This window comes from Rhamphochromis sp. 'chilingali' (genome assembly GCF_963969265.1).
Source record: "Rhamphochromis sp. 'chilingali' genome assembly, chromosome: 4".
Classification (NCBI taxonomy): Eukaryota; Metazoa; Chordata; class Actinopteri; order Cichliformes; family Cichlidae; genus Rhamphochromis; species Rhamphochromis sp. 'chilingali'.
Genome location: NC_137948.1, coordinates 7,900,396 through 7,913,438, shown reverse-complemented (window position 1 = coordinate 7,913,438; position 13,043 = coordinate 7,900,396). Strand labels below are relative to the sequence as shown.

Below are 13,043 nucleotides of genomic sequence, written 5' to 3'. Positions count from 1 at the left end.
ATATTTCTGTAGATTTACCCGAGTTTTTCTGTACCATTGACGGACATTTCCGTCAAACCTAAAATGGAAAATTCCGTATTTTCCATAAATTTCGGCGTTATTGCACAGACAATTCCGTAAACCCTATAACAGATATTTCCGTAGATTTACCTGACTTTTTCTTTACCATTTACGGACAGTTCCATCAAACCTAAAATGGAATATTCCGTATTATTTAAGTACTCAATCCATACCATTTACGGACACTTCAGTCATCCTAAAATGTTTAATTCTGTACCATTCTCTATACCGTTTACCATCAATAAAGCACAAATGTAGAATCACAGCAATTATTTATTTCCTTTAACAGCTGCCAGTGCTTTAAAGTGATTTCACTTTTTGTGGTGAATGATTTGCAATATTTACATTACAACCATTAAAACATTCAGAACATCACCTTCACATTCAGAGAAATTTTACATACATAAACCAGCTGTTCTCTCAAAGAAATACAGCCATGTCCTTTAACAGTGAGATGCCAAATCTAGCAACTTTTTAGCATCCACAGGCTGACAGGCATTAATAACAAATTGATTTGTTAAAGACAATGACAAAATAAGACAATAAAACTGCCAGCATTGCAGTTGCTGTCTCACCTGTCAGTGCAAAATGAGGAGCCCCCTCCAGGAGGATGCAGAAACCTACACCTCCAACTCCACATATCACACCGACAGGCAGAGCTCTGCAACCAGTGGCTGACCTTTCTACAAAAAACAAATAGAACATTAGAAGTATTACATTATACAACTTTTCTATAAAACATCAGTGCAGCAATAACAACCATGACCTTAGAAGGATGACTGTGCAACATGCCATAAAGAGATTTTTAAAACTCTTAAAACAACTTAAAACTAAAAAAAATTTAAAACTTACACCTCCAACTCCACAATGACAGGAAAAGCTTAACTGGAATGACAAATATCACCCACCTTCCCTCCCCCTTAACATGGGGGATTTGAAACTGCAGCATGTGTGTTGTGGGCATCTAGTTAAAACATCTGAACTCACCTAATACTGTAAAAATCTGTATTTCTACTCCCAAGCCCCATGTTTTTGGATTTGCCTTTGTGTGTGTGTGTGTGTGTGTGTGTGTGTGTGTGTGTACATTCAGTCCAAAAAGGTATTTTCTGAGCTCTGAGAACAGCTCAAATGGCCCATTCAGATTCCTTCTGCTTGCATTCAAATTCCTTCAGCTGAGAAACCAGCTTGCACACCTGTGGAGGAATGAAGTGCCGTTTCTTCCCCTTCTTCTCTGCCTTGGAGCCTCGCTCAGGATTGACCCCAAAGAAAACTCTGAGGAAAAAAAACAAAACAATAGTGATATGCAGACAAAGTTTGCACGTGTAGTGTGGCTTGACAGGAGTGGAGCAGTTCAATAAAATTCTACATTTGTTTTCTTCAATATGCCCCTATGTGTGAACCTCTCTATCATTCTAGTTGACCATCTGTCTAGAACCCAATGTTGTTGTGGTGCTGGTGCCAGTGGCTAAGCTTATCTCTTCCTTTGTCTTTTCAAGACACATGCATTCACACTGCGCATATACAGAAATGTTTGCAAGGGCGAGAAGTCTGCTTATCACCAACACATGACAGCATGCATCCTCAATGTGTATGCAGGGATATTATAAATGCACAGAACACAGAAGGGGATAGAAAACACAGTTGACATTGTCCTATCAAAAGGTGTAACAGCACATTTGAACACGGACTGTCCTGGGGGTTATTCAAACATGGAGTGGAGAAACTGTGACATTCAGTGCACGTTACACATCAGTACAAGTATTAACATTTGGGCATGAATCCACTATGTAGTATTTTTTAAATTAATATGTTTAGTCTTTCCTTCGGGGGGGGGGGGGGGGGGGGGGGGGGGTCCCTGAAACAACATATTTTGAGTTTGGGGTCTGCAGCCAAATAAATTTCAGTTTGTGTGTCTTTGACATGAAAAGGTTTGACCACCACTGACATAACCTGGTCTCAGGTGCTAATGGTTTTAAAGAGATAGCTCAAACGAATTTTGTGTGAACAAACCATTCTGAGAAAAATATGGTTTTGCTCCATTTCCCAACTAGAATCATGTTATGTTTGTTTTGTTATTGATTGACTTAGGACACTATTTAAAGCAAAAAGCATGCTACCTGCCCTTTAAAAAGATATGACACATTTATTCCAACAATAGTCTTCAACAGGGAGCTACAAAATCTCCGAACAAATCCATATTCAGGGGGATCATAAACCAATAACAGCTGATCTAAAAGCTCACAGCATGTGGCGACACATTTTGAGCTTGTACATCTCAGACAAACGGGTTTAGTGTAGATTGACAAAAAGCAGGTCAGGTGCAGAAAGGCACGGCAAAGTCACATTTACAAAGTATTTCCAAACAATGAGTGCTTACCTTTGCATGAATTCGAGAGTAAAAGCCATCTCCGGTGGGTATTGGACGTTGCAGACATAAAACATGGAGAAGACGTAGCTCAAGGCCACAATGGGAGAGGTGATGTGGTCATTGACAAGTAACCCATCAACAGCAATCTTGAATTGCTGGTCACCTTAAACACAGATAAAAACCATGTACCATTTACAAAAAAAAAAAAAAAATCCTATATTTTAAGGCAAGCAAAAATTTCTTTAATAAATATGACACAACAACAGCTTATAACAACAGCTAACAACAGCTTGCTGGGATACAAAAAAAGATTTAACTACAAACCTCTGATTAGGATGCATGGGGTCACTGGGAGTTCGACTTCAGGATCTGCAGAGATCTGTTTTGGTGACAGACATGATACATGAATTAATGTTTCCAGTGCACACAAACCTGCTGGCAAATTGACTATCTGCTAGTGTCTTCATCAGACAGAGGTAGCCATTATGCACAAACATTAATGTAAATAGTTTATAGATAGAGAGTTTATAGAGAATATCAGCAGCACAATTAGGGGAATCTATACTTCCTACTGTGGTTGGTTACTTGGTTCACCACTGGATGCAAATAATTATCTTGCACACAGTTTAAAATCTACAACATCTACCTCTTTTTTGTGGAAGAGTTTATAAGAGTCTTCCTTGAAGTATTTTGAAATGCCACAGATGAGCTGTATTGGACCTTCGCCCGTCTTCATCCCTTTGGAGTCAAGGAAGTCATTGATCCCCTTTTCTTTTTTGGAAAGTTCCTGTTCAAGGTTCAAGGTGTTAATTTTGTACAAGTACATAAGACTAACACTAATTTTCGTTTGGAGCTATGGAGAGAATTTTGAAAAAAATAAAAATGAATTATTTCATTTTCATTTGCAACCTGTTCTGTTTTGATCTCAAATGTCCTGCTTTTTTGGTTGTCACTTCCTGATTTTTGGTCTCAAATCTATTCCATTTGATTGTTCATCCAAGTTATTCTATTTGATTGGTTGCCAGTTTATCTTTTTTGGTCTCAACTCTCTTTTTGGTTGCAAATCTTTTTTTGATTGATTAATAAAGACAAAATTCTCTCCATATGGAGCAGCACAGCACAATCATAATAATAACAATAAAAACACACCTGTGCCAGCTTGTTTTGTACAGAGAAGCCAAGGAGTTTAGATGCATGATCAAACAGGTGAGGAACTTCAAACAGGAACGGCCACTCGTCCTTTACAACGGCAATAGTGGTATCATCATCGTTGAGGATTTCACGCTGAATGGGATATGTTTCAGTCATCAATTTTCGAACAGATGACTCCTAAAGATACAGTGGGGCAAAAAAGTATTTAGTCAGCCACCGATTGTGCAAGTTCCCCCACCTAAAATGATGACAGAGGTCAGTAATTTGCACCAGAGGTACACTTCAACTGTGAGAGACAGAATGTGAAAAAAAAAATCCATGAATCCACATGGTAGGATTTGTAAAGAATTTATTCGTAAATCAGGGTGGAAAATAAGTATTTGGTCAATAACAAAAATACAACTCAATACTTTGTAACATAACCTTTGTTGGCAATAACAGAGGTCAAACGTTTACTATAGGTCTTTACCAGGTTTGCACACACAGTAGCTGGTATTTTGGCCCATTCCTCCATGCAGATCTTCTCGAGAGCAGTGATGTTTTGGGGCTGTCGCCGAGCAACACGGACTTTCAACTCCCGCCACAGATTTTCTATGGGGTTGAGGTGTGGAGACTGGCTAGGCCACTCCAGGACTTTCAAATGCTTCTTACGGAGCCACTCCTTTGTTGCCCGGGCGGTGTGTTTTGGATTATTGTCATGTTGGAAGACCCAGCCTCGTTTCATCTTCAAAGTTCTCACTGATGGAAGGTGGTTTTGGCTCAAAATCTCACGATACATGGCCCCATTCATTCTGTCCTTAACACGGATCAGTCGTCCTGTCCCCTTGGCAGGAAAACAGCCCCATAGCATGATGTTTCCACCCCCATGCTTCACAGTAGGTATGGTGTTCTTGGGATGCAACTCAGTATTCTTCTTCCTCCAAACACGACGAGTTGAGTTTATACCAAGAAGTTCTACTTTGGTTTCATCTGACCACATGACATTCTCCCAATCCTCTGCTGTATCATCCATGTGCTCTCTGGCAAACTTCAGACGGGCCTGGACATGCACTGGCTTCAGCAGCGGAACACGTCTGGCACTGCAGGATTTGATTCCCTGCCGTTGTAGTGTGTTACTGATGGTGACCTTTGTTACTTTGGTCCCAGCTCTCTGCAGGTCATTCACCAGGTCCCCCCGTGTGGTTCTGGGATCTTTGCTCACCGTTCTCATGATCATTTTGACCCCACGGGATGAGATCTTGCGTGGAGCCCCAGATCGAGGGAGATTATCAGTGGTCTTGTATGTCTTCCATTTTCTGATGATTGCTCCCACAGTTGATTTTTTCACACCAAACTGCTTGCCTATTGTAGATTCACTCTTCCCAGTCTGGTGCAGGTCTACAATACTTTTCCTGGTGTCTTTCAAAAGCTCTTTGGTCTTGGCCATGGCGGAGTTTGGAGTCTGACTGTTTGAGGCTGTGGACAGGTGTCTTTTATACAGATGATGAGTTCAAACAGGTGCCATTCATACAGGTAACGAGTGGGGGACAGAAAAGCTTCTTACAGAAGACGTTACAGGTCTGTGAGAGCCAGAGATTTTCCTTGTTTGAGGTGAACAAATACTTATTTTCCACCCTAATTTACGAATAAATTCTTTACAAATCCTACCATGTGGATTCATGGATTTTTTTTTTCACATTCTGTCTCTCACAGTTGAAGTGTACCTCTGGTGCAAATTACTGACCTCTGTCATCATTTTAGGTGGGGGAACTTGCACAATCGGTGGCTGACTAAATACTTTTTTGCCCCACTGTATGAGGCAGTTAGACATACAGTCGAACAGTTAGTCAAACTAACCAATTAAAATAATAAAACAGGGTATCAATTTCAATTGACTATGGGCATAGTGATCTACAGACGATCTACAATTTCACAATGTGTCCTAAATTGTACTTGGACCCAGACCTTATCGCATTACTCCTGCTATATACTATTGCTGTGTGAATGGTTGTATGTCTAGATGGTGGACTGTAGGAACCGAATTGCCCTTCGAGGATTAATAAAGCTTTCTGTATCTGTAATGGATGATTGCAGACCCACCTGAAGATCCTGGGTTTGAAAGGCACGTTTCAACTCATCTCGTTTAGACAGCAGGTCTTCTCTACACACGGCCCCCTCAATGATTGGATCCCACGCCACACATCCATACAGATCTGAATTCCTGGGCCTTTTCTTTGTTGAATTTTCACCCCCTGCTTGCCTCTTCAGTGAGCTTTGTGGCCTCTTCATATTTTTAATTCTGTGTTCCAGCTGACGAAAGAGAGTTTCAGAACCATCTTTTGCAAAAGGTTTGTTTCCAAACGGCTCTGTCAGCTTGAAGGAGGCAGGATATTGTCCTACAGTCATACTGGCGAGTTCCCTCAGCTTTTGTCTACCAGGTCTTCCTGGGTGTTTATGGAGGTCATCTTCAGCGACGATCCGAACCATCTCTCGTCTGTCTTTCCCCATTATGTACTTTTTTTCACGTAACTCATCCATGACTTTTGAGGGAAATTTGTGCCATGGTACAGAATATGTGTCTTGGGATGGGGAGTCGGCTGTCTCAGGTGGTGTTGAGGGCAGCTGAAACCTCTGTGGTTCAGGTGTTGATGAGGGGCCAGGCCGGGTGAACTGCGGTGGAGTTTGTGAATCTATGGATGACATGACAAACATCTCCATAAATTAAACACATCACAATTGTTGCAAATCAATTAATACATTGGTCCTCAATGTCCAGTTTAGGTCAACCAGGAATACAAATGGACCTAATTATGAAAACCAATTATAGAGTAATTATTGCCATGTACAGCTGATGGCAACTTTTTTTTTGCATTTTTGGAATAAACCTTTGTAGTTTTAGAAAACTTGCATTAAAACAGAGGGGCAAAAACTCACCTGCTTCCAATGCTTTGACAGCTCTGACGAATCTTTTGCACTGAATGAATGGCAGAGTGTCTTTAATGTCCTCCAGGTCCACAAGGCTCAGGTCATCTACAGAGAGAACTCCTAATTCCTCCAGTTTAGCCATGAGTGTATCCATCTGATCGCTACTGAGCGATGGCATTGCTTTCTTGACATAGTTTTTCACAAGTTCCATGTTGGTGTGTGTTTAAGAGGAATGAGCCACCGAGTACCTCTCTGGTAAGAATAAAGTGGATGATAATCATCAAGTTTGTTCAAATCATGGCAACTGAACAGGTCAGAAGCATTTTCATCAAGTTCATAGAGTCCAAGCTCAGGTATCCAGCTGGCAGTTTTCCCTCGAAGCAAAAGTAGGACAGTAGTTTCATTTTTTACAAAAATGCTTGCTATTTGTCCTAACTGCAGTAGTCCTTTTGCGTAGCTCAGTAAGACCAGCATTCCATTTGCATATGTAGTGCCTTTAACCTGCACACTCTCTGTGACAACTGAGTTACTTGAGTTCAAATCAAATTCTCCAACCACTGTCTTTATGTTCTGGTCATAGAGCTCTGGGTAGAACCGTGTTGAGTCTGAGACATGAACCTGGGAACGAAACAAGGTACCACAAGACTGATAAGCCTGAAGCAACTGGTGCCGTTCAGCCAGAGACTTGGTTACATTTATGAAGTTCTTACTTGCCCTAATGCACCTTTTAAAATAAGAATGTTTTGATTCAAAGCGCATTGTCCAAGTATATATGAGTGGGCCAAATTGTAAAGTCAAGTGTGCATAGTGAAGCAGATAGTGGTGTTTTGGTCTAAGTTGAACTCTTGGAAACAGCTCTTGCCTCAATTCCACATACAGTTCAATCAGTCCCTTCATGAAAGCAATCTGCAACTCTGAGAGCCGAGGTGCACAGACAAATTCAACAAGCTCCCTCAGAAGTAGTACAAGTCCCCATACTTCATTATCAGCATCTTCAATTGTGTCATGCACCAAAACAGGCAAGAATTTCAAAAGCCACCTGTTTTGGGCTGCATGTCCTCCAAGCCTGGCTCCTGTAGTGGGAATAGTGTTTAGCTTGTTGATGCTTTCACCAGGAAATGATTTGATTCTTTCATTAAGAACCTCATAACTGAACCACTTTTGTGTTCTGATTAAGAACTGCAAAAACAATGCCAAATCATAATCTACTACCCCCTCAAACAGATCATGAGCTAAACAAGCTGGTAAGCCTGGCTGACACACATGAAAGTTGGACAGTTTGTTGAAAACACTGTCACATTTAACACCGTGATGAGTGTGTACTTCATCGTTACTTTCCAGAAACCGCACAGTCTCATTATGATCAGCTGGATTTCTATGAGTGAAAACTGTGAGAGGGTTCGACTGAAATTCACTTTTTGTTGCCAAACAGTATCTGCAGAAATATTGAGCTGTGCTGAAATTTTCTGTAAAGCCACCAACCATGTGGGAGCCCAGATTATCGCCCATTATGCACACAACAGTGCCTTTATATATTTTTCCATTGAAAGATATGCCCCTTTCCTCCAGCTCACACAAGTCTGACACTAGCTTATTGAAAATCTTATCCATTCCAAAGTATTTGCAATCTTTCTCTACACAGAGTAATGCCAACTGTATCTGATCAACAGTTGATCGTTGGTGTGGATGAAAATTTCCAAGTGTGAAGTAGACAGCCAATACTTTATGCTTTGTCTTGGCAGATCCGAGTGGATTAGCCACCTCAAAAGCATCCTGAAAGAGCATTACCTTTAAACTGTCTGGGTCTGAGGAAAACATGGCATTGGATTTGATGGCCCACCCATCAGTGACATCACACAGTACATCATCTTCAGAATTTGAACTAGGACTGTGCTGATCTAAACCTTGCTGTTTCAGAATTACTTTGAGGGTTTCCAGTATTGGGATGTAATGATAGTGCCTCTTCTGGCCACTGCGATTGCGTCCAAGAAATACTTCAACAGGTTCAACATAGTCATAGTGTGACTTGTAATATTTCAGCCTCTTGTGTTGCGTAGTTAAATGACCCTTTTCATGTAATGCCTTGTGCATAGGGCTCTGCTCGTATATACTATTCCCAAGAGATGTTACAGTCTCCTTTGGAACACCATACTGCCCCAGTTCACAGGCTAGTGCATCCACAGTATATTCCTGTTGAATATCACTTATAGTTCTCATTTCATTTGCTATTTCTGTTATTGTGGAGGCTGGAACCAAATATTTTGCCTGTAATCCCAAGTAAAACTGAGCAAGACTCTCTGTGAAGTTGTCTTTCACTTGATCACTGCAGAAATTATCACTTTGTTCTGCATCAGTGTTAAAACTTTCAGGTTCTTCAGGTTCTACATGTGATCCTTCACCTTGGAAAGACCGTTCTGTTAGTTCACATATATGAACTGGGGCTATCTTGGTAACATCCCACCCTTTATGGTATCTGGAAATATGCGTTAAAAAGGATGACTTTAAATTGAATGTCTTAGAACATCCATCAAAGGGACATGTTACAGTCAAACCCTCATCTATGTGACCACTCAAATGACACTTTAAAGTTTTAAGATCATCATATTCACTGCTGCAAAAATTAAACAAGCACCTTAACTGTACAGACACATCACGGTTCCATGTTTGTGTGCTCCTTCTGTCTACATGAGCTCGTGACATATGCACAGCAAGGCTACTGTATGTGTTAAACTTCCTTCTGCAATCCATATGGCCACATAAAAAAGATACATTATTATTATTTCTGTGTGTTCGGCAGTGTTTCAAGTAATCAGTCGAAGACCAAGCGTTAAAGCCACAAATGTTACAAGTCAACATTTTTAAGAGATTGAATTTGCCAATTGAAGGATAGCCAGAATCAGAACAGAATCAATATGAAAACAATAAATTTATATCAGCACAGTGAAGCACATTCACTTTTCAGGTACCTTCAAATAAGTAATCTGCGTTGGGCTGCATGGGCCACTCTCTTTGGGCTGCAATGTTTTCTGCAATGAAATCTGATTCTACTTAACTATCACCCCTTTTAATTATTACCATGTTCAGTTGCATGCTAACGTAACACAGCGAGCTATAACAATACACACATGTGGCTAATTTACACACACACACACGCGCGCGCGCGCGCATCCAACTTATGGGCTAACGTTAACTTTAGTTGGGCAAACCACGCTTCAAAATAACGCAAAACCCACACATTCAAATGTTACCATGAAAAACACATGGCTACCAACTGACTATCGAGACCAAATTTCATGTAAGAGGGAGGGAAAAAATGGTTTTTGACGTACTTACGAAGCGCAGGCGGCTGGCTAATGCTAACGCAGCTAGCAGCAAACGTCCACTCACATACATACCACTACCAACTGCCTATCGAGACCAATTTAATGTACGAGGGGGAACAAGGTGGCACTCCATTCTCATTCTCATTCCACACAACCAACCTGTTTCCAACTTTCCTTGTGACTTGCAGACATTTAGGTAGGCACTGACCGCACTGAAAGTAATGGCGTCGGAATATTCTGGCTGGGGGAGAAAATTCTGCCTTGCGCAACAGCAAACTTTCCGTATTTCGCAAAACGGAGCGAATCCGTAGCAAATCCACGGTAAAGGGACCCCTAAATTTACGGATTTTTTTAACAGTGTAGGCTTCTCGTATAAAAAATCTTTTCCCTTTGCCACACATTCTGCATTTTAGATGCCTTTATGATTTATACTGACCGAAGTATCAATGACAAGCAATCTTTTTTTTGTTTTTGTTTTGTAGTTATTTTCCCTTTACTTAGCAGAGAATGAAGATAAAAACAACATCAGAAAGGAAAGGGGAGTGACAGGAGTATAATATGCAACACAGGCCCTCTGCCAGAGACTAAACTGCAGACATTTCTGTTATTGAAAGTGCCTTAAACATCAGACATCAAACTCAAGGAGATCAGTCTCGTAACTATTTTGTAAAATGACTCCCCATGAAAATTTCATCCATCTATTATTAGATGATGTACAGTTTTTTGTACATCATCTAATAATAAATGCCTGCATTAAATATTTGGTCAGTCCAGAAGCACAAGTATTTCATAGCATAGGTGAAACATTTGAAGCCGTAATGGGCAGATTATCAGCTTTTTCAAAAAAAAAAAAAAAAAATCAATGGCAATTCATCCAACTGTCGTTCACCACTAGAGGTCAAATAGTCAATCACACCATGAAAAATGAACCATGTTGCTTTCATGGTAAGAAGAATGCAAGAATCCCATCTTCAAGTACTTATGATGTAGAAATAGAAAACAAAGTAAGAGTAAGACAATGCTGTATATTTATCTTACTTAATATACTTTTATATGCGCGCATGTGTGAGTGTGGGTGTAGCGTCGAATGCTGACCTTTAACTACTGATTACACTCATGGGCTTGCATGAGCTGTCTTTGGTCATGGGGGGGAGACTGCTTTCATCAATCACAGTCTGAGTGTGTGTGCATGCCTGTGTATACACACTTCACATGCATTCTTTTATATTACACTTAATGATGAAAATAATTTCAAATGTATGTTACATTGACTCATTATGCACAAGAGTTTGAGCATGTAACTACGGAGAGGTCCTCTGAATGTGTATCTCTAGTACATTGTGCAATGTGAAGACACATCCAGAGATGCTGCTGACTGCATGTAAACTAAAGCACAGCTGCATTAAATTCTATCCAAGCACATCTGTCTGGGAGATTTCAGAGATTGTCTTTTCAAACTGCACAAAGCACAAAGGAATAGCTCTCATTGGATTTCTCTGATTTGTATGTGTGCAGTGATTTCTATACTATTCTGTACTCTACATTCCAGTTTAAATGTAGTTGCATTATATAATATTAAAAATTACAAGTCCCTGTGACAGCTGGAGCATAAATAAAAGAGAGAAATCTAAAACAGATATGTTATTGCCCAGTAGGAGCTCAGAAGAGCAGCATACATGATAAGCTGAGAATGTCTGCTAACATATAGCATGCACAGCTGCAGCAGTGGGTATTTTCCCATCTTACAACTCAAACGAATCCAATATATTTGCATGGATTTGAGAGGGGTGTTAATCAGTGCAAGTGCAAGTTACTTTACAAGGGTATGCAACTTTTGGCTTTCACACCTCATTTTACAACATGTGCTCTGTGTTGGCATATAAATACAAGCCCACAGTAATTTCAGGACGGTCCAACTCTCTCCCACTCACATTTCTGCAGAGCATTTATAAAAATGTTATTATTATTATTATTATGCTGCCCACAGCTACTACCATGATATGAGATCAAGCAGGCAGGGAAGCAAATCATCACTTCCATCAGAACCAGTGATAAGCCTGAAAGGGTGGGGCTTCTCAGGGTTCAAGATTTGCTCCCTATACTGTTGCTGGGAGACCTATCTTATAAAAAGCTGTGTATAAGAACACATAAGAGCTGAGATGAAGGTGTTCTAGGGTGTGCAAAGCTAAAACTCGAGTTGTATTTACCCAGAGGTGCAATTAAAAGGTTTTGTAGGGTAATTTCTTAATATAATCCGGAAGCTAAAACATGCTTCTCTGGGCTCTAAATATGCAAATATGCATACTTATGTATGTATATATAATGTATATATCATATGTATCTACAGCTCTTTATTCTGCAGCTGCAGGTAAATCAAGCATATGGTCATTTTTTTTCCAAAAAAAGAAAAAACCCTCAAGTATAATTTTCCTGGACAATTAAATAAATACTGTACACCTAATCACTGAATTTAGTCTCCAATAAAAAGAGGCATAATTACCACTAACACCTCATTTTAATGGAGGTAATGAAAATCTCAGTTGAATGAATTGTAAACCATATTTTAGAAACAAAGAAACAAACCTGCTAATGCAGTTTTGGTCTCCCCTCCACTTCGGGTAATTTCCCTGCCTAATCTATCTGCTGTTAAATGAGATGAGGGTAGTGGGTGAAGGCAATGGCTTAGCTTTTTATCTATAGTACACCAATAACACCAGTGAGGGTCCAAATTCCCATGAATGCCCTGTTTTAATGAACTGTGCCACAATGTGCGAGTGTGAAAATGCTGTGAATATGTGAGCAGTCTGCTAGTTGATATCCCCACCAGATCTAAGTCATAAAGCTCTATTATTATTGTCATTGTCATTGTCTGCAGGTTAAGGACACATGCATGCCAAGAAGGAAAACCTAATCCAAGGCAGAAAGGCAACACAGAACTCATGAACTCAATGAATACAGACAGTAACTGAAACTAAGACTAAAAAAAAGTAATGAAATAAGTAAAAAATGTAAACAATAAGGAAAGTAAGAATCAAATAGAAAATATTTGAGGACAAACAGAATTTTAAAGTCCAAAAACTTCAAAAATCTGGATCTAAGACCCAGGACCATGACAGTTCTATTTTTCCAGTTACCAAAAATCTTACTGTTGTGATCACTTTTACCTCAAGCTTTACAGACTTTTTGCTTAAGAAAAGAGCTGTTTGCACCTCCATTAAGATTAGCCACAGAAATGA

The 13,043-nt window shown here is 40.0% G+C and overlaps 1 protein-coding gene across 7 annotated transcripts; it reads right to left on the bottom strand.

Annotated features, from left to right (window-relative positions):
- Positions 1–315: 315 nt before the first annotated feature.
- On the bottom strand, positions 316–10,090 carry LOC308395115 (uncharacterized protein). Of its 7 annotated transcripts, XM_080879796.1 has the most exons (9): positions 9,451–10,071; positions 6,494–6,736; positions 5,660–6,249; positions 3,578–3,757; positions 3,075–3,215; positions 2,753–2,807; positions 2,438–2,591; positions 1,254–1,332; positions 316–743 (listed from the first exon to the last, which is right to left on the bottom strand). In XM_080879796.1, the coding sequence occupies exons 2-9, from the start codon at positions 6,693–6,695 to the stop codon at positions 702–704; spliced, it is 1,443 nt and encodes a 480-aa protein (XP_080735922.1). In that variant the 5' UTR covers positions 6,696–6,736; positions 9,451–10,071; the 3' UTR covers positions 316–701. The 7 variants fall into 7 exon arrangements, with proteins under 7 accessions (XP_080735922.1, XP_080735920.1, XP_080735918.1 ...); XM_080879794.1 differs by having other exon boundaries at positions 316–1,332; positions 6,494–7,102; positions 9,967–10,090; XM_080879792.1 differs by having other exon boundaries at positions 316–1,332.
- Between the last annotated feature and the right edge of the window lie 2,953 nt (positions 10,091–13,043).